Source organism: Leptidea sinapis, chromosome 36 (genome assembly GCF_905404315.1).
Source record: "Leptidea sinapis chromosome 36, ilLepSina1.1, whole genome shotgun sequence".
NCBI lineage: Eukaryota > Metazoa > Arthropoda > Insecta > Lepidoptera > Pieridae > Leptidea > Leptidea sinapis.
In genome coordinates this window covers 6,769,020-6,791,179 of record NC_066300.1, presented here as the reverse complement: position 1 = coordinate 6,791,179, position 22,160 = coordinate 6,769,020, and the positions used below count along the sequence as shown (strand labels likewise).

Here is a 22,160-nt window from a genome sequence, read left to right as displayed (position 1 = left end):
GAAAAATACATGTTGTCCGATTCTCAGACCTACCCAATATGCACTCAAAATTTCATGAGAATCGGTCAAGCCGTTTCGGAGGAGTTCAAAGTTTAACACCATGACACGAGAATTTTATATATTAGATGTTGATCTCATAGCATCTTTTATATGTTCATTACAGTATTTACTTACCTTCTCTGTATACTTCAAGAATTGAGACTTAGCCGTACCGGGATCTCCACAAATCAGTACATTAATATCACCACGGATTTTGTGCTTGTCACCTAAACAATACAAATGGTTTTGATTATAGATTCTGATGGTGGACAACAAAAATAAATTTAGTTAATATTTACAATATAGAATCTACTACTACTACTACTCATTGCGAATTGAAACATTTTACAAAGAGATAAGCGAGTAAATTCAAGTAATTATTTAAATGTAAATTGGATGCACATGAGATACAACTAACACAACCTTAAAGTTCCACAATTAAATACTATGATATCATCAGTAATTTTTAGTTACCTAGTTGTTAAATACAACACTATTATTTAGCCTCCAAAAATGACTTGGTTGACTAAGACGGAAACCATAAAATCATTAATACCTGGATTTTTGGGTTCGCCTCCAAATAAAGCTAGTGCCAATCCTCTCTTTATATATTCATGTCCGTATATAGAGGGCGCTATACTCTGTATAATTCTCTCACCAATATTTGGATCTTTGGACAACTTAAGTATTTGTGCAACATCTTCATCGGTAAGTGATTCAACAATGTGTTTGCAATCCTTCACTACTATGTAGTTGGCTATTATGACTGTAGCAAATACGGGAAAGCCCTGCAACAAAACAAATTTATGTACATTTAAAAAAATATTAGAATGAATTTGTTGTAAACAAGTTAAAGTTTTCACTTTCAAACAGTTGGTTGGTTGTCCATCCAATATTCATTTTCCATTATATCAACAGAATTCTTTCATCAAGGAAGAATAATTTCGATTGTGTTACTTTCAAACAATTTGTAGCAGACAAATAAAATTTGAAAACAAAATTTCAGATTCGAACCCACGACCTCCGGCGTTCCGTGCCGGTGCTCTCACCAACTGAGCTAACCGCCTCGTTATAAAATTCTGTTTGCTTTGTTCAACTCTCAGGTTGTGGCTTCAACTACAGGATCTACTTAACAGTTGATAACCTGCTCAACCCCAATATTTGCATATTAGGAAATTATATGTTATGTTTTTAAAGTGATAACCCTCACTTCTAGGATTAATACACAAATAAAATTTGAAAAACAAAATTTTATGAACGATGCGGGATACGAACCCACGACCTCCGGCATTCCGTGCCGGTGCTCTAACCAACTGAGCTAACCGTTCGAGTACCGCCTCGTTATAAAATTCTGTTTGCTTTGTTCAACTCTCAGGTTGTGGCTTCATCTACAGCATCTACTTTACAGTTGATAACGTTCATAAAATTTTTGTTTTTCAAATTTTATTTGTGTATTAATCCTAGAAGTGAGGGTTATCATTTTAAAAACATAACATATTGATTAATCTGTAGTAGCTTTCGTTTACTTTGACACAGTATATTCAGTAGATAACTTTCACGGTATTTTTACATTGGGCCACACATACCAGCACTATAAGGATTAAGGTTAATTACTTAATTAATTAAGACGTCCAATACTGGACCAACGCCTTCCCCAACAATCTCCACAACGATCAGTCCTGCGCTGCCCTCCTCCAAAGTATTCCGGCGATCTTCGGTCAATCTTGTCAACACTGCGTCTTCCGATACGTGGTCGCCATTCGAGGACTTCACTGCCCCAAGGGTCATCTGTCCGTCGAACTATATGCCCTGCCCACTGCCACTTCAGTATCGCAATCATTTGAACTATATCGGTAACTTGGGTTCTCCTACGGATCTCATCATTTCTGATTCGATCTCGCAAGGAAACTCCGAGCATAGCCCTCTCCATTGCCCTCTGAGCGACCATGAGCTTTCTCATAAGGCCCATAGTTAGCGACCACACCGTAAGTCATCACTGGCAACACATACTGGTGGAAAACATTATGTGATGATATATGTTTCCCTTTATTATGTATTTGTGGAACACAACTCTGTTTTTGTTTGTTTGGACACATTCCTCTTTCTATGCAGGTGTTAATAAGTATATCAGTGAAGCAAACCACTATTATGATATATTACTTAATGTCTACACCTTTTTCACAGGAGCTTTGGAACTATTTAATTTATTTATGATTTAATTTATTGTAAGCTGTATAGCTTTCCTAATTAACATACTGACATCACTGTTATTGAAATAATCATTTTCATTAGGAAGTATTTTTTTGACATTTTCGTAATATTAAGAGTCTTTAAATTCATCAACAAATTTGTTACTAAATGCTTCTAAAATAGTTTGATCAACTGTTCGATTTACTATGACACAGGCCGAAATAACCAGATGCCATAGTTTCTTTGGGATTGGGAGTCTTTTTTCTTTGTGGTTCTTCTATAGTATGGTAGTTGTTTCTAGAATATTCAAGAACTTTGTGACATGTGTTTTGTAATTTTACATAATGTAATCTGAGACATAGTTGATTGAATCTGACTTCCGTGATTTAAACGATTTATCCCTACACTCTATTTATCTCACGGATTCTTATTAAGTTAAGTCTAACTGCTAAAATTCTGTTGAAGCCGCTTTAGTTTGGTTAAACCGAGTGTAAAACGAAGTTAGCCCATCCCTAGTTCAAATTGATATGAATTTCTCTGTGCTTTTCAATAACCACATTACATTGTAGTTGAAATAAAATGCGTATCTATCTTAGTCACGATAACTGACTTACTTGTTCAGTATTCAAGGATCCATCATAATTATTTGTATAGATGCCGGTCAAATCAACTTCATCTCCTGGCTTGCATCTATCACAGAGGTCTGAGAGCAGAATGCAGTCCTTACTTCTGGGTATCCTACCAGCTGGGATCCGCCCCGGAGACTCCTGTATTGTGACCTTTTGATAATTCCTATACACTGTTTGTTCCATGTTTACCTGAACAAAATAAAGTACATTTAGTTAAACTAAAAATATGTCTTAAGTTCATACAATATTTGAATGTTCAAGTTTTAGTATAAACAAATACACTATAGCTATGATTATAAGTTTTGTTTGTAAAAGATATTTATTCATGGTTTCATTTTTCGCCATAAATATATTCTACTTTTTATCATGTTCTTCATTGCTGAAGATCATATCCACTTTGGTCAAGGGTCTGGGTCACAGTCTTATACATGTTTCTTCACTGCATCCTACTCTTAGACTTCAGTGCTGTGGTCACTTGAGAGGCCGCATAGTCGTTTCCTCTTTAAGAGAAGTGTTTCCTAGCACCACCACCTAAAGTACAGGCAGCAGTTTGTTGACAATCTGGTTTTTATGCCAAATTATTGCAGTATCAAGGCATTCCTTTAAAATTTAACTCGAATAATAAATTTGAAATATAAGCAAAGTCAAAAGAGATTGAAATAGTCAAACTTTCTCACCCACCAAAATGCGAAAGTGGACACAATAATCATCAATATTCCCATCTACCATACTCAGGGTATCATTATAATCCATACTATGGAAAATGGAACTTTAATTCTGTTGGAGAGTGAAGTTAACCGAAAAAGAAATTGGGATTAAATGTTGTCGCTAAGAGCTTTATAATTAATAAATAGGGATATTAAGAACTAACAGTAATTGATGATGTGGGCTGAAGTGAAGTAAAATACCAATCATACACACTGAAATGTATTTTTTACAATACTTACCATGAATGGACCAGAACTTTGACATTCCGGACATGATCCCGGCTTCACTTCAGAGTTTTGTGACTGCACAAACGGCCCCAATATATATCCACATCTATTACAATCATACTTGACAACAGACAGCTGTGGTAACACTCCTGTCGTAGCAGTGATCACACCCTGGGTACGCACTAACTGGTTCAAATGCAGTTTCCGGAACGTCCTCAATTCCTCAATCAAAGGCAGATCTGATATTCTAACGTGAATTTCTGAAGTAACTCGTTCGTAACTGGGAAATATCTGAAGCACAATCGCTTTGGCAACTTCATCAAATATTTGCAGCATTTGGAATGGCGCTTCCGGCAAGAAATAGGCTAATACTTGCTCTCGTCTGGCAAGAACATCAAACTCGACGTGAAATGATGCCTGGTTAAGTTCGCACATGCGCCGTATGCGATCCTTGAAGACATACTGGCCTTTACTGTTTGTATATGTTCGCAGAAAATTTTTAAACCTGAAAATAAACATGGTTTAATAAAAAAGTTTTTTTTTTATGAAAATAAGGGACGAGAGCAGGACGTTCGGCTGATGGTAATTGATACACCCTGCCCATTACAATGCAGTATCGTTCAGGATTCTTGAAAAACCCAAAAATTCTGAGTGGCACTACAATTGCGCTCGTCAGACATAAGATCTTAAGTCTCATTTGCCCAGTAATTTTACTAGCTACAGCGCTCTTCAGACCGAAACACAATAATGTTTACATTATTGTTACTGCTTCACGGCAGAAATAGCCGCCGTTGTAGTTCTAATAATCTAGACGGCATCTTATGCAAAGGAGCCTCCCACTGGTAAATTTTCTTTATTATTATGATCTTATATTTAACTATAGAGTTACAAACTAATTTCTGTCCTCGATATTTAACGTTTACTAAAAATATAAACGGGAAGACAATAAGCAATAACAGAAAAATAGCGGCTCCATAATGGAAATCATACAACACAGAATCAAGATCAGAAAGGAAATCTCTAGCCTTTTGTTGAAAGACAATCTGTATAGTCTGTTTCACGGAAGAGGTCCCGTGGCAATAATCAATGGGGAGACAAAATCTGTAAAGACCAAAGAGTTTACAATCCCGCTACATTCTTCTTCTTACGCGAGAGGGAACATACCATACTGTCAGCCAACATTTGTCTAAAGGCACATTTCACATTTACTAATATCATAATAAGAGAAGCAACACAGCCTTATCATTTACAAATATTTTGTAGTTTCAAGTAAAACATAAATACTATATGTTACTGATGAGACCAGTATATATTTCACACATAAAGTATTATAGTTAAACAAGAAGAATAGGCAACATCACATATATATAATAATATAGCAGAGCCAATTTGTGCATGGATAATCATAAACAAATCAGTTCTGCAGTCAGACCATAGTTGACAACTGTTTACATACATTTAATCAAGGTTGTCGTCAGAAAAATGGGCAGATGTTGCGGATCTTCTTGAACTTAATCCAACCCTTTTTCAGAATATCTCTTATCTAGCATCTACATATACGACTGGCACACTGAAATGATCGGGAATAGAATATTTCCGATTGAGTTAAAATAAAACCTTTTTTAGAATTTGAATACTGGCCTCCTACAATCTTAATGATATTCAGTCAATAAAAAAAAAATCAAAATCAAAAGCTATGTTGGTTTAAAGTTGACACGTCGTTGACAGAAATGGAGCTCACGCGTGAACATTTCCGTGCCATAATTTATCACAATTTTCGTCGCGGCTTATCTCAAAATCAATGTCTCAGCGAACTTGTTTCGATTTATGATGTTGAAGCACCGAGTCAAACGACAATATACCGCTGGTATGCCGAATTCCGACGCGGTCGTGTGTCGCTCAGCACTGTTTCTTCTGCAGGTCGACCAAGAACAGCGGTCACGCCTGAAAACATCGCAGCTGTGCGAACTATGGTATTAGTTGACCGTCATGTGACATACGAGCAGATTCAGGCTGTTATCAGTATCGGAATGAGTGCATTTCAGTCGATATTACATAATGAACTTTGTGTAAGAAAGCTAGTTTCCCGATGGGTACCCCACTATTTGTACGAGGAGCAAAAGGCACTCGTGTAGATTGGTGCCGAAATACTCTGCAACGCTTCAACGGAGGGAATTCAAATGCCGTTTATAATATCGTCTCATGTGACTAATCATGGATTTATAGATACGAACCTGAAAGAAAACATCAGTCAGAAGTCTGGGTCTTCGAAGACGAGGTCTAACCAACGAAAGTGGTTTGCTCCCGCAGCTTGTCAAAGAAAATGTTCGCTACGTTTGTCTCGAAAAAGGGACATGTTGCTACAATTCCTTTACAGGATCGCAGAACGGCTACCGCTGAATGGTATATCACGGTTTGTTTGCCAGAAATGATAGCCGAACTCCGAAAAAATAACCCGAAACGTCGCATCATCTTACATCACGAAAATGTGAGCTCTCATACGGCTCGGAGACAAATGATTTTTTGAAGCAGGAAAACGTTGAGCTGATGGGCCATCCTCCGTACAGTCCTTTTGTCAGTATCAACTTCAGACTGGAATTACTGTTTTAACGATTGGTTTGCACGAATGGAAAAGTGCATTAAGTTGAACGGAGAATACTTCGAAAAACAATAAAATACAATTTAGCTATACCGTGCATGTGGTTTTTATTATTCCCGATCATTTCAGTGTGCCCCTCGTAGTATCTACTTTCTCACAATAAATAAATAAATAAAAAGAAAATTGCTAAGATGTCTCACCTGTTTGCAATTTCTGTTCTCGGCCCCAACATAGATACCCATTCTTTGCTTGTATAACCCTTTGTATCTTCTAAGTTCTCTATACTTTCAATGCCTTCTTCAACTTGTTCGTCAGCTCCAGTTGCTGCTTTTTCCGCCGCACGCCTACGTTTGGCCCGAGGTGCATCACCACCCTCTTCATCTGATTCATCTATAAAATGATTTGGAATGTAGTATTTAAATTCCCCCTATCGGAGGAAGCTAAAAGAATGTATAAGTTCGTTTTTTTTTAAATAGCGACATGTTTTTCCAATAAACTATGATTAAGGTATCAGATACAGACATATTTTCATATTAAGATGCACACACTGACTGATAGGAGGAATATATTGGATTGTCTCTTTTTATACAAAATAATTGTTAACAGTGGAATTGACTGCCCCGAAATTCTCTCGTTAATTAATGTATCCGCTCCCATGAGACTCCCGAGAATCAGCAAACAAGATACATTTTCAACAAATACTGCAAAGTCTAAACTGCAAGGTCACTTTCGAACTCTTAATAGAATTGTTCGCACTTATAATAGCCTTCCGAAAGTCGATCGAACTATAGACATTTTTAATGATAAGCTCTCTGCTTTTCGGTATAAACTTCGGAAATTGATATGTTGCTAGACAGGAATATAATTTGCTGATCAACAAAAATTATTCATTTAATGTAATATTTTAGTTCTGCCGTATTTAAGTAAAATAAGTTTTGTTCATTTTTATTTATAATTGTATTGTATCTTATTATATAATTGTATTATATTGTATCTTAGTATTAGTTCTTATGTTGTTAAAATTAATTACGTTTTACTTGCATGTGGTTGTTGCCTGTAAGTGCAATAACACTTAGATTAGACTTATTTAGAATTATATTTAATGTTATTGGTTAGTGATTATTGTGTTGGCAATGCTAATAAATAAATAAATATAAATTTAAAGAATAAAAGGAATTTAAAGTACTTTAGAGACCTTTTGGAGTCTGAACACGGTGATGCGGGATTTTTATAAAAAGGTAAAGGGGACTATAAAAAATTATGTGATAATTCACTGAAATAATATAATCCTGTTAAAACCACAAGAGTTAATTTGTCTCATAATTCAGGTGTGACTTGATAAAGGTATACCTTTGATAAAGACATGCATCTATATATTACTTACCTAACACAATAAAAAAATTTAAAGATCAAAACTATAATATTATAATATCAATCATACCATATAATAAATCTCTATCATCTCTTCTCATCCTCCCTTCATCTCTGTCCCTTCGCTGAAGCTCTCTCTCAGCAGCAACCCGATCATCCATAGACATTGCATCGTAGTCCTCATCATCCAAACCATCTGCATCATATCTGTCCAGAGCTGGCATTGGACGATAATCACTGTAATCAAATTAAAATAATTTAATTCAAAATAGGATTTAAAATCACCTACTGAATGTCAAAAACTACCTCGAATTCGAAATAGTATGCCTCAGACCTAAGAACGGGCGCAACAAACTACCCCATAACAATGTACCATAAGACAGTACTGTGAAAATAACAAAAGTAAACTAGCTTGCCAATTGCAATTCAATATGGGGGCCCCCCATAACGAATTGCAATTTGGAATCAAGAGTAATACCACGAAATATACCAGATTCCACCAGTTTTACCACCTCTCCGTTTAACAAAACATTCGCATCTACATTTTAACATTACAGTCTTAAAATAATATAAAACAATTTAAAATATAAAAAGATTATTCGAAGTGGTCTCCATTGGCTGCAATAAAGTCCTTTAACCGTTGTGGCCAGTTATCAATAGAAGCACACACTCTTTGCATGGGAAAATTCTTCACTGCCAATTGTACGGATAGTTTTAGGGACTCCAAATTATCATGGCGTTAAGGGCAAGTCGTACTCTCTAAAACTGACCATAAATCATAATCCAGCGGATTAAGATAGGGACAAGACGGCCAGTCTTCAGCTCTGATGAAATCCGAGGAGTTCGTTTCCAACCAAGACTACGTAGACTGAGCTATATGACCCGGCGCCGAGTCTTGCTGGAAGGACCATTCTTGATTATTGAACATGGTGTTGTTAACAGGCTTCACTACCTTTACAAGAATGGTATCTTGATAACTTGTGCCGATGCTTTGATACACCAACAAACCATCACTGAAGTCGGATAGTGCCCATGTTGCACTCTGTCGACTAATTGGGAAGCTTCCTTAGAGCTTTGAGCATAAATACGGTCATTTTGTTTGTTAAAAAGTTGCTCAATTGTAAAAAAAATCTCATCCGTAAACAAAAAAATTCTGTGGCCTCCCTTTGAGTACCGCTTCAGTAGTTGTTTCGATTTTACCAGCCTATTCTTTTTTTAAGTATCAGTTAACGAATGACCAGTATGTCTCTTATAGGCTGCAAGTCCTAAGTCATATTTTAAAATACGCGACATGGTTCTAGGTGCTTCTAGGTCATTTTCATCTCCGGAGATAAAATATTTTTGCTTTCGGACAGGATTTCTTCGAATTATTTCCCTTACTGCTTTGACCACCTTTTTCGTACGAACACCACGTCGACGACCAGATCTTTTACTTGTTACAAACAGAGGAGGTCTCATTGTACCTATTAATAGCCCGGTACACAAACATTTTACTAATACCAAGTGTATGGAGAGATTTAAAACTTGCATTTGGCTCCATACCTACTTTGTGTAATGCAATCACAGCGATTTGGTTCTCTTTTTCACCCCACTCTAGTTTAATATCGCAAAATATTTTACAAAACAGTATTTATGACCAGTCTAAGTATAGTTTAATGACTATTTAACATTAGGTTATTGGCGCTAAACCAGTACTCGTCAGCTAGAGCAATGTTTAATTCGTCATATAAAACGTCTTCATCATCTCACTTTGAATATGAGTGAAGTGTCCGCAATCCCCGACAATTCGAGCAGCTCTACGTTGCACGCGGTCAAATGGAGCTGTTACTTACTAGTTACAGTGTGCGCCAGACCAGAGGTGACAGCAATACACTAATTGTGGTCGGACCTGCGCTATTGCCGAAGTATTGCTGTTCTCTATTTATGACGCCCAGCTTCTTCGAAGCCAATTTGACTTAGCCATCCAGATGACTGAGTACGATACGAGTATTAATTCTAGGCGAGGCTTTAAGACGAGTGTTATCAAAGAGCGCTGATACGACAAATGGGTTTTTTAGTGGTATACACACAAACTTTTATCTTCTGGTGGCTAAATTGGTCAATGTGTCAAATTCCAAAATATTTATATTCAAAATAGGATTTAAAATCACTTATTGAACGTCAAAAACTACCACCCATTCAGATTAGTGCATCAGACCTGAGAAGAACGGGCTCAAGAACTCAGCAGTTTTTTTTTATAAAAAAATATTAATTACAATGTGATATAGTACAACAAAAATTTTTAAATAAAGAGCCCGAGGGTGTTCGCACCATTCCCAGTCTCTGGTATCATTAAGCAAATTCATTTGTTGTAATAACCTTTCCGACACAAAAGTGAAGTTTTTTTAAAAATTATTTTAAATTTAGTAACACATTTGTTCACGTTGTGAAAGCACATACATAACCCAATAAAAAACTTACTAACTCAACTTAACCCAGTAGTAGGCATGACAAGTTTGTTTGATCCTTGAGTTAACATTTTTTGTTTTTGTGTTTGGTTTAAAATGCATAAAAGGCATTTATTTTCTCAAGATTGATTCCTTTAGAATTCTTTTTCATGTCATTTCTTATACTACTACCGCTTCGGAAACAAATGGCGCTCTGAGAGAGAAGAAGCAGCGTAAGAAACTCTCCCAGCATTCTTTTTTTGCGCTCTTTTCAATAAAAATATACAATATTGTACAGTAATTTCTATAGCTATAAAATAATCACAATCTAGTCCCAGGCTGTCCGATCATTTAGATATTCAGCAGTGGAGTAATAGGATTTACGAAAGAGCCATTTTTTTATAAAACATTTAAAGTTATTTATATATAATGCCTGAACAGTGGCTGGGAATTTATTATAGAAGTATATACATTTACCTTTAAAGCTATTATGTATCTTATGAAGCCTACTAGAATTAGTTACAAGCAATCCTTTATTTCTAGTGTTATAATAAATTTATCCCGCAAGCTTCTCAAGAAAGGTCTCATTAGAATACAAGTTTCTTCCAGCATTGGTCTATGATTTCCCGAGATACCTGCATGGAACATGAATACATCACCAGTGTGTCATTTGCGTAGCAATGTATGTTGGAGGTGTCCAATCATTAATATGCAACAGTTGCATGCAGGAGATAGCATACAGCCTTGGGGAACTCCAGCTTTCATCAGCTTCAGGTTCCAGCAATAACAGTTTAATATACAACAACTTGTATTCTGTGCCCATTGAGGAAGAAGAGTCCACTTGCATAAGCTCTAGGCAAGCCAAAATAATGGAAGTTGTGAGAGAATTGATCCACTGGTGATCCTCTAGGTATACCAAGAGCTGGTGGTTAATTATGCTCTCCAGGATTTTAGAGAGCAGGGAAGTAATAGCAATAGACCTGTTCATTGAGGAATAGAAACTGGCTCTTTTTTTCGGATGGCCAATTTTTCAGGCCAAGCTTTCAATATGAGTGCTGGAATAAACATGTTAGCACAGGTGTACACTCAAGGGCGTAAGTTCTTAGCACAATGGGCCAATGCCATACAGCCCAGTCTATTCTATTCTTCCTACTGTGGCTTCTGTGGAAGATATACCACAGATTTGCCAGAATCACGTTAGATTAGACTACCAAGCTTTGAGTATGTGTCTTCTAAGTTTAACGGTAATAATCGGTGTTCAGATTACATAAAGTTTAATTTTCTAATAATATCTGAAACAAATAATATACATGCTTGTAAGACTATAAATGACATACACAAATAGAAATACTTAAATAATTAATTAATATAAGTACTAAATAATATTTACAACTTAATCTTATTTATTTTAATATATTTACACAAAATATTTACAAAAGGAGTGTAAACTAGGGAGAGGAGCATTTAACAGAGGTTGGACGGGGGACTTCAGCGGGTATATAATTGTGCAGAGAAGATTGCATTAAGGGACAACTAAAGAATAAATGATCCATGTTTCCCTCATCAAGGCCACAATCACATAGAGAATGATCCCTAATTCTAAGTTTTGCTAGAAAGACTGGAGTGCAGGCATGGTTTAAACGTAAGCGGCATATAGTTGAGATTATTGTTTTATTATGAGTCCTACATTTTGTGAACCAAGGTTTTTGAGGAATTTCTGGTTGGAGTTCTCCATAAAATTTGCCTTTTAACGTTTTGGAAACTTGCCAAATGTTTGACCAACTCTCATACATCTTGGGTTTCAGGGTAGAGCACAAGTCATGAGTGAATATTTCTGAATACTGAAAGGAACCTGAATGAGCAGCTGATCTAGCACAGGCATCTGCATTTTCATTACCAGAGATGCCCATGTGACCTGGAATCCAAGCTAAAACTATGTTAATTTTGAGTTCATAGCACTCTTTCAAAGTTTCTCTTATTTTGGGAATGATGGGAAACTGACTTTTTGTCTTAAACGGATTTGAGAGAATTGATTGGAGGCAACTTTTAGAGTCTGAAAGGATAATAGAATTGTTCATGTTGTGAGACTTAACAAATAGAATAGCTTCAAGAATGGCGATCCCCTGTAAACACAGAAGTGGTAGGTGGGCAGCTATAACTCAGTATAATTCTTGTTGAGGGAATCCATACTGCAGCCCCAACCGGACTCATGTCTGTTTTTGAAACATCCGTGTAGATTTTATACCAATGTCGAAAATCTGAGTCCATTATATGAGAAAAAGTTTTATTTGCTTCAATAGAAAACTTATCAACACCTAAGTCTAAAATTACTGAGGGTCGGAAAGTAAGAGCATTGAAAGGCATAGAAAATAAAGGCAATTTAGAATATTGAAAGAGAGGGTTAGAGAGCTGAGAAAATAAAAGGTAACTATTTATAACGCAAGGTCTTTTGTCTTCAGGTACAATATTATTATCATTGTATAAAACAGCTAATTGTTCTGATTTTTGGAGTAAGGGATGAGCTCGGCAGCCAGCTAGTTTAAAGAAAAATTTATTGGCAAGGAATTGTCTACGTAGTGAGAGGGGAGGATCCACACATTCTACTTGCATTGCATTAATAGGGCTGGATTTCATAGCTCCCAATACTATACGTAAACATTTAGCCTGAATTTTGTCCAATTTATTTAGACCTGCTTTGTTTGCTGGGATTAAGAAAATAGTGCCATAATCTAAATGAGTGCGAATTATGGCATTGTATAGTAATTTTTGAGTGACGGGGTGAGCTCCCCACCAGACACCAGACAGTGAGCGAAGCATATTAATATTTTTCTCACATTTCTGTGAGACATAATCAAAATGCTTGACGCCAGATAATTTGTGATCCAACCAAATACCCAAAAACTTAACATTATTAACAATTGGTAGATCAACATCATAAATTTTAATTTTAATAGGTGGAAGAATTCTTTTATTTGTAAATAAAACTACCTTACTTTTAGATGTTGATAGAGACAGTCCATGTTGTGTTAAATATTCAGAAAGATAATCAAGAGCATTATTTAAATGATTAGATGAATCTTGTATAGACTTGTCAGAAGAATACAGGACAATGTCATCTACATATTGCAGTATCTGACAGAAAGGTGTAACGGTACTGTTGAGGTCATGGGTATACAGATTATAAAGAAGGGGACTAAGGACTGAGCCTTGAGGTAAACCTTTCCAAACTGACTTAGGAGGGAGGTAAGAGGATGGACCTTTAATAGTGATGGATCTCTCCATTAACATGTTACATATGAAACGGGATAACTTCACGGGGATACTCAGCTGGTTGAGTTTACTCCTGAGTAGGGGAAGTGAAACGTTATCATATGCAGATTCTATATCAAGAAAAACTCCCACAAGGTGTTCTTTTCTGAGAAGTGCTATTCTAATGTCAGTTGTAAGGATACCTAAGCTATCTAAGGAGCTCTTGCCCTTTCTGAAACCGTACTGGGAGTTGGAAAGGAGATTATTGGTTTCAACAAACCACTCAAGTCTTTGTTTAATCATGATTTCAGAAACTTTTGCAAGAGCAGAAGAGAGGGCAATTGGCCTATAGCTGGTAGCTTCAGATGGATTCTGACCAGGTTTAAGTAATGGAATAATTACCTGATTTTTCCACGGTGGAGGGATGGAACCAAGATCAAAAAGGTTATTGATTATGCTAAGATAATATTCCTTGGTTGTAGATGTAGTCAACTTCTTAATATCCAACAAAAATATTTGGTGTGTCACTCTTGTCACCAGCTTTATATATGGGAGTGATATTAGTAATTTCATGTTCAGGAAAGACCAGTTTTCTGTATGAGTGGGGTACTAACTCGATTGAGGCTAGCCTGGTCATGCCAATGTCCATAGGATGTGTGGATGCTTCTCTCCCACCTTGAAAATCTATGAGTCACCTTTTACAAAACCTTTGGTATGGGACTCCCATATTTGTGGCTCAGTGGCTCCCAATGTTGACTAGACTCTGACTCATCTAACAAAAATTTTACTCTAAGATCCCACATTTGGCAGCTTTAGAGAAAATATGGCATAAATAATGGTAATTCTCAGATAATTTAGTAGGAAGTTGATAATTGCTGTCTTAATTTATGTACTTAGAATGAGAAAAAATATTTATACAATACCAATACATATGAAAGATTAAAATAAAAAGAAAGAAGTAAGGTTAAAATAAAAAGTAGATTTATAACTTTAAAGTTTACTCTTTTACATAGTTATTCCATTGGGAAGGATTATTTCTTTGATATTTTTCTTCATTGCAGTTTCAGGATCAACTGCAATTTTAGTTACACCAAATAGCAGTGAGGTTGGTATATATACAATTTATTTCAGTATTTAGATTAGATGTTAACCATAACTGAAACTCTGGCCGCACATATCTGCCTAGATATGATGTAGGAAATGGGATAACTTTCATAGCTTTGATAAAGAGAATAGGATAGATACCAGAAACTGTTCACATGTGAATATCTTCCCCTAAATAGACAACAAAATTATTTTTTATTTTGTAACAATAATGAAAGAGTGGATGTTACCTCTACCTTAGGGCTAGGTTTTGTACATGCATCAAATGTATCATACATTTTAGAGCCCACTCAATATTAGCTTGATTTATAGTTTGGAAATGCACTTTAAAAGAATATCAGAATTAAGAAAAGCATAATATAATGAAAATATAGTTTTATCTACTACAAAATTTCTACTTTAGTTATAGTTAATATACAATAATGAATACAAATAAGATTAAATTATGGCTTCTATAAAACTAAAAATTTACTTGTGACTAAATTATTCAGATAATACTCACGCTTCCATATTATCGTTAAACAACTCCTCGCCATCATCCTCCTCTTCGTCCACCGGATTATCACCAAGAATAGCGCCTTCATCTTCGAACATCTCATAATCACGAGCTGGTGAAGTCATTCGAGATCTGGCTCCATCTCTATCTGAAGGCGTGTCTGGGATTGGTGAACTCTAAAAATTTTAAAAATTAATCCTTCATCCTTTTCTGTGGCGTAGAGATTATAAGATAGGCTCATGAATGAAAAAGCATAGTTTGGTTAAGTCACCACATTTATTTACACTCACAACACTAACCATTTCAATTGGTTCCTATATAATCAGTATTAAGTTTATTAAATCTTAAAGTGTTTAAGAACCGCACTTTATGAAATATTTTACCAATTGATAAACAATTGCCGTTTATTTAGTATCTACAATCAACAACACTGTCAACACTTCACAAGTCAACATTCAACAATAAAAATCATAATGCGCGCGAATTTTTGGTACTACAGTCTTTTTTTTTTTTGGTTCTGTTTGGCCATCTGGACAGGCAAAGGGGTCAAAAGCCCATACAGCCAGTACTACAGTCCACAACCACCGTAGACATATTTTTTTTTGGTTCTGTTCGTCGATCTGGACAGGCAAAGGGGTCAAAAGCCCATACAGCCAAGTCTTCATTTTTATTTTTCTATTCTTCACGTTACACAGCTTGTTCAAAGTCAAGCTAAGTCTTTATATCATCTTCATCTTCAAACATAAATAGTACAATTTCACATAAAAGTAGTATTTCGTGTTCTTCATGTTTCATTTTCTTCATATACATATAGGTTCGCATGAAAGGCCGAAGCCAAGTCTTTTATTGATAATATTCTTGTTCCAATGAAGATTAAGCTTAGCCCGGGGTTTAATAATAAACTTTTATGATATAATACTAAAATATAAATCTCACCACCGTAGACAACCACAGATTGGTTTTTAACTTTTTTCATTCTCCTCCAATGTAGGCAAGAGTCTCGACTCTGGAGTCCGTTCGATATTTTCATGTAATATTATTTTATTATTTGTTAACAAAATATGTGCGTATAGCTTACTGTATGCATTTAATAAGTAGCTGGGGTATAAAATAATTGAAACTAGGAGGGATATAAGACACAGGTATATAATAGTCGAATTGCAAAAAGCGGAACTCTCACATAGGATTAACTTGTTTGACTTGAACGAGCTTAGAATTGGAGTAGTTATTGGTTGCATATTTCTTTTTATTGGTTGCGTTTCATTCTTGGCATTCCTTGGTTGCTGCAAACACGCTCTTTACTTGTACTGACAGTTCTTTCAGATATATAACCATTCGAGTTACGTATCGTTGATCAATCTTGTATAGTTGCATGTGTTGGTCAACTCTCAGGTTTTGGCTTCATCTACTGGATCCACTTTAGAGTTGATAACCTGCTCAACCCCAATATTTCACAAATTGACTTGAGATGTCGCTCTTCCAAATATAAACTATCTTCTGGGAATAATTACACAAATTAAATTTGAAAACACATGCAAGATTTATCTACGATACTTCACTCGAACGGTTGGCTCAGTGGAAAGAGCGCTCGCATGGAACGTGACAAGTCGCGGGTTCGATTACCGCATCGTTCATCAATTTTGTTTTCAAATTTAATTTGTGTAACATTTAACAAATTTGGAACTTTTTAATAATAATAATATTGACACACTTTTTACACAAATTATCTTGCCCCAAATTAGGCATATATAGCCTGTGTTATGGGTTGCAAGACAACGATATATTTAATACAATATATTTACTTAAACATTCATACAAAGATACACATAAACATAAATATATACATATAAACATCCATGACTCGGAAACAAACATCCATATTCATCATATAAATGCTTGCACCTACCGGGATTCGAACCCGGGACCTCTAGCTTAGTAGGTAGGATCGTTGACCACTCGGCTATACAGGTCGTCATAAAAATAAAAAGGTACCAATTCAAAAGGCCATAAAAGTTTTCGAGTGTCTTAAAGGTTTGATTTTAGCGAGCTGCGAACAAAAAGGATGGATTTAATATTTGTTCGTAGTAGTGATGTCGACATCCCTTCTCCCCTATCAACTTCTTCTCTTACCATATTAATACACATAAAATATTAAGCTAGCGTCATGACACGTGTCTTAATCGAAAATTCGTTAGACAATTTGATACAATGTTTTTGTACCAGGCAATCATAGTTGAATAAGAGCTTGTCTTATGTATGACGCGAGTATGTATAGAAGATGAACAACAGATCCGTCACTAAAATAACAATAATAATGTGACAGAGACACATAAATAAGATTGGTATTAGGAGTAAGCGAGATACACTACATTATTTACAATCTCTTTTGTTCATCGGCACCCAACAAACAATGGTTGCCATGGTGATTTCAGTTATTATTAAAATATGGTACTTTGATGTCTATTATATTGTACCACAAACGCTGACAGCGAATCTCATCACTAATGTCCATCTTCTATCTACGGGTGATTGTAATGTACGTAAGTATCCATCCCTACTCTGTCGTAATGTCTTTCATAGCGGTTGAATTCATGTGTCCACCTAACAACATGTTCCAGGATTTTATAATATGCAGTATAGAGGTTCATGCACAATGCACAACTTAAAACTATTATACATTTATTACCGTTGCTGTTGTTCGTTGGTGTTCTGAAGTTAGGGATAAAAGTTGATTTTTCTGAGAGATAAATTTTTAATGTGATATAATTGTAATGGTTCTGAATCGCTTAATTTGTTATGTAATATAAATTGTCATTTTTGTGTGTACGATAGCGCAATAGATGAATATAGTATTTAACCCTTATGACCTTCTATTCATATGGACATATCTTTCGCAGTCTGATAGCAGAACGGCAAAGGTGTGCTTAGAGACAATGTAAGCACACTTTTCTCCTTAATCATATTTCAACTGCGTGTCAATCACCAAGCCTGTGTGTGCTATAAAAAATGCTCAAATAATACGTTAACGATGCTAAAAAAGATGGTGTGACTTTTCACTGGTAAGTTTATTTCATTTAGGTAAGATTGGTGTGCAAAACGCGTAAATAATTTAGTCAAAATTATAGTTTTTTTAATAAATATAGTACAATTGTTGACAGATGAATGTATGAGAGAAACACACAGTAGCAATTATAGCTATAGGGTCGCTCTTTTTTTTATAGGCCTAGAGAACAATAATTAGCAATTTTATATTTTGTGTACAACAAGTCATTGCCGGTGAATGTGAATGGCTTACAAGAACGCGAACAATTATAATCTAGTGCAATTTACAGGGTATAACAGACCTTTAAAGACTGTAAAATCTTATCTTTTTAAGCATTCCGGTACACTAGAAAATGAAAGAGAATTGGCACTAGTTCGTAGCAAAAGAAAGATGTGAAGAATTTTGCAAACCAAATAAGTCATTTGCTCGAATCATATCCTCGAGGCTGATTTTTTTTTTATGGAATACGAGGACAAACGAGCGTAAGGGTCACTTGGTGTTAAGTGATCACCGCCGCCCATATTCTCTTGCAACACAAGAGGAATCACAAGAGCGTTGCCGTTGATTTCTAAGTCTTAAAGATGAGTTTTTAATAGATTAAATTTATTTTAGGAAACTTAACATTTAGTATATACCAGTTCACTGAATTATTTTATGTAAATAAAAATATTATATTTGAGTGTTTCTTTCTCTCATTATAGGTTATTATAACTTATTAGATCCAAATCCATAACAAATACAAACACAAACCAATAAATAAACATACAAACTTTCGCCTGTATAATATGAGTGTAATTTTTGATTACAAACGTAAAAACGACTGAACAGGGTCTTCATCAGAAGATAAGGACAGACTGACAAACATAAAACTTTTTCGTCAGGGCTTTAAAAAATACCTAAGTGCTACTCCACTGATGTCACTGTCCAAATTGGGTTCTAAATTCAAAATTCATTATTGACCATTAATATCGCAGAAATGTATAGACATAGCAGTCGAAGCTCATTATAGTGTTATTTGTGCCATGTGCTATATTTCGGCTTTGTTTTTGTATGCCGTGAATTGTCTATATGTATAGAACGTCATTGATTTAACCACATAAATGCTAGTATTTTTATTCTGATAAATAAAAGCAATTCGTGCGAAATCATTCCCTAACAATTCCGTAATATTCAAATATGCACATTACTTTTTCAAGTTTTCACTTCTGCCAGCACTGCTGGAGTGGAACTCGCAGTTTTTTTTTATTGTTCACATCCGTCATGGTTAGTAATTATTGGGAAATATAAATGAGTAGACGGAGGGCTATGGATAGACCATAGATGGACGGATTACGTGGAAGTTGTCAAATGTGTGACAAGAAACAGCTGCTGTGGTTGATTTGTTTATTTTATGTAGTTTTTTGACAGTGGTGTGATAACTTGATAGTGTGCTGTGTGTTGATGTATTTTTTTCTTACAAACTTGTTCTGGTAACAAGTTGTTAATTTCATCGGATTTTTCATCATAATATTATCCGCCAAAAGGGTTCTGAGATGTCCATAAATAATCTAACTGCAACACTATGTCGCATTGGTATTGGCGTGTTGTTGCCTTGAAGGCGGCTTTCGTATTAACATGTTTTGTTTCATATCTTCGAGCGGATACTGTACAAAAGTTACCATTCTGTAATCCTCATTCCGCAAATGATGCTCGATTAAGTAACGAGTAAGTTTATTGAAACAATTAAAGTATTATATTGTTAGTAAACAGTATGTAAACTAAATCTATTTTTTCATACCAAATATTGACCTTGAGCTTATCAAAAGATTAAATCAAGAGTACATTAAAAATTACATATTATTTGAGTCTATATTTATAAATTTGTATACAATTTAGCTGTACCTTAAGTCATAGAAAAGGTGTAAAGAAACTTACACCTAAGTGTACAAATATTTAAGCTTAAGAATTGTTACTTAGCAAATCTTACTATAGTGAGTCATAAGTCCTAGATACATACCTACATATTGAAACATAACTTGTTTATATTACTTATGTAGTTGTATTTATCAATATTATGTATTTTACAAAAGTATTATAATATATAATTAACAATTTCGGATTTTTTTATTAATCATTATTGCAAAGTGAGTTTCAATTAGTTTAATTTTAGTGGTCCTCATTAAACTTCTCAATAGATTTTATTGTAAAGTTTGCTAGTTAAGGGAAATTTTCTGGACTATGAACAATATTTAGTGAGTCATAAATGCACAGCCACTTTGTGGAATCAATTACCAGCTGCGGTTTTCCTGAACAGATACAACTTAGGGAGCTTCAAGAAAAGGAAAAGCATACTCCCACCTTAAAGGCCAGCATCGCATTTCTTGACACACCTGTTGTTGCAGATGTCCATGGGTGGTTGCCTCGCCTCTCCCCATCCCGTGAGCCTCTTGCCCGTTTGCCCCCTCTTATATTATTTTATTATTATTATTATTAAGAATAACTTGTTTGAAAAAGCTAAATAATGAGGCTAATTTTAATACACAGTACTATTGTTCTCTATTGCAAGTCAACAATAATTAATAAATAGTTTCTTTGAAGCTACATAACATTTACCAAGTGTTGTTACAATATGTTATGTTCACTCCCCATGGTAAATAAATATAATTCTATTCTTTTCTAATTTTCTGCAATTATTTCAATTGTCAAATGCATGTTTGAGCGAATGTTACGTAGATTATCCTATTGTGTTATTCCACTATGTACAAAACTAGGTTTTTATATTTGAATTTGTTTTATTGTTGTTTGCTAAAAAAATTCTTGGTTTCATTGGTTAATTTTAATTATATAATTGAAACAAAGAAAGATATACAATGTTGAATGAAATTGATAATGAAATATCACGTAAATGTTGCAGTGCTGATGTATATAATTATGTAAATCTTATTTTAGTTTGGTGATTGTGAGCACAATTGATGGCCGTTTAACAGCCCTATCAACTGAAAATGGTGACAAAGCATGGGCCCTTGAGACAAAACCTTTGGTATCATCTAATCTCCATCATGTTGAGGTTTGTTATATTTGATAAATTACGTATAATTCGTAGAATTGTTGGATTGTTCATAAAAATACTTGACCAAATCTTTTACTGTTCTATTTTTCAAACTAACCAACATAATTATATTATATATATTATAAGTAATTGCATTAAGATGCAAACTCCAATTTATGGTCCTACAGAACAATACCACTAAAAACCTTTTTACAATCAAAGCAGTGTGATTGAGATTGTATTGCAGGACTCTATCCATTAGACATATTTATAAAATTTATCAATATTATTATTATCTGGCACCTTTAGTTTGCCTAGTTTGGTATATAATTGTATGAGTTACATACACAGATGAGTAAAAAAGAGAAGGACTCCATGCCGTGATATTATCAAGTGAACCACCGTTATGCTAGTATGTGTGCGGCTACAGGGGATACTAGTTACACAAATTTTTCTCCCTTAAATAATCATATATGGCCACATATACTTTATTTTTCACAATGCATGACAGCATTTTTAAAATATTTTATTGAGACGCAAACTGATCTGTCACAGACGATGACAATTCTCAAAATGGCCGCCTATCGTCCTGTAGTAGTATGTGTGCGTGGAGCTATGTACATATTTACACATTAATCGGCTTGTTTTGGTGCTATACTGTTATATAAGGTGACATAGAGTCCTTATTTTTTTACTTGTCCGTGGTTACATAATGTGTTTTTTTTAGGTATATTTTTCACTTTTTCACACTTTGTTCCAGTCAACCTCTTTGATGCTGCAATGCTAAAACACATGACAATCACACAAACTTAAATGTTAACAACTATTGGAGTGTTCCATTTTCAGTTGATCAATTGCTATGAACATGCAGCTTGAATTGTAAGAACAAAATTGCATTGAAATTGATACAATAAAATTGATAGACAAAACTTTGACTCCTTTCAACTTTTATCCCATCAACTTTTGAATGTTATATGACATGTTCTTGTTAACCTAAACCTATATTTGATTTTTGGTTCGGTTATTTTCTACATTTTAATACTGCTTACCA

General features: G+C 34.9%; 2 protein-coding genes across 2 annotated transcripts in view; one reads left to right on the top strand and one right to left on the bottom strand.

The window, feature by feature from the left end:
• The window catches only part of LOC126975442 (DNA replication licensing factor Mcm2), a 31,938-nt gene extending 16,432 nt beyond the window's left edge, over positions 1–15,506 (bottom strand). Inside the window, exons 1-8 of the mRNA XM_050823334.1 lie at positions 15,338–15,506; positions 15,045–15,214; positions 7,834–8,000; positions 6,593–6,782; positions 3,806–4,298; positions 2,844–3,047; positions 596–827; positions 175–266 (exon numbers count right to left, since the gene is read on the bottom strand). Of these exons, the coding sequence (XP_050679291.1) occupies positions 175–266; positions 596–827; positions 2,844–3,047; positions 3,806–4,298; positions 6,593–6,782; positions 7,834–8,000; positions 15,045–15,214; positions 15,338–15,340 (1,551 nt within the window). The 5' untranslated portion in view covers positions 15,341–15,506. The remainder of the gene's footprint in view (positions 1–174; positions 267–595; positions 828–2,843; positions 3,048–3,805; positions 4,299–6,592; positions 6,783–7,833; positions 8,001–15,044; positions 15,215–15,337) is intronic.
• Positions 15,507–19,493: 3,987 nt separating this feature from the next.
• The window catches only part of LOC126975439 (eukaryotic translation initiation factor 2-alpha kinase), a 34,269-nt gene continuing 31,602 nt past the window's right edge, over positions 19,494–22,160 (top strand). Inside the window, exons 1-2 of the mRNA XM_050823329.1 lie at positions 19,494–19,785; positions 21,010–21,127. Coding sequence (XP_050679286.1) covers positions 19,643–19,785; positions 21,010–21,127 — 261 coding nt within the window. The 5' untranslated portion in view covers positions 19,494–19,642. The remainder of the gene's footprint in view (positions 19,786–21,009; positions 21,128–22,160) is intronic.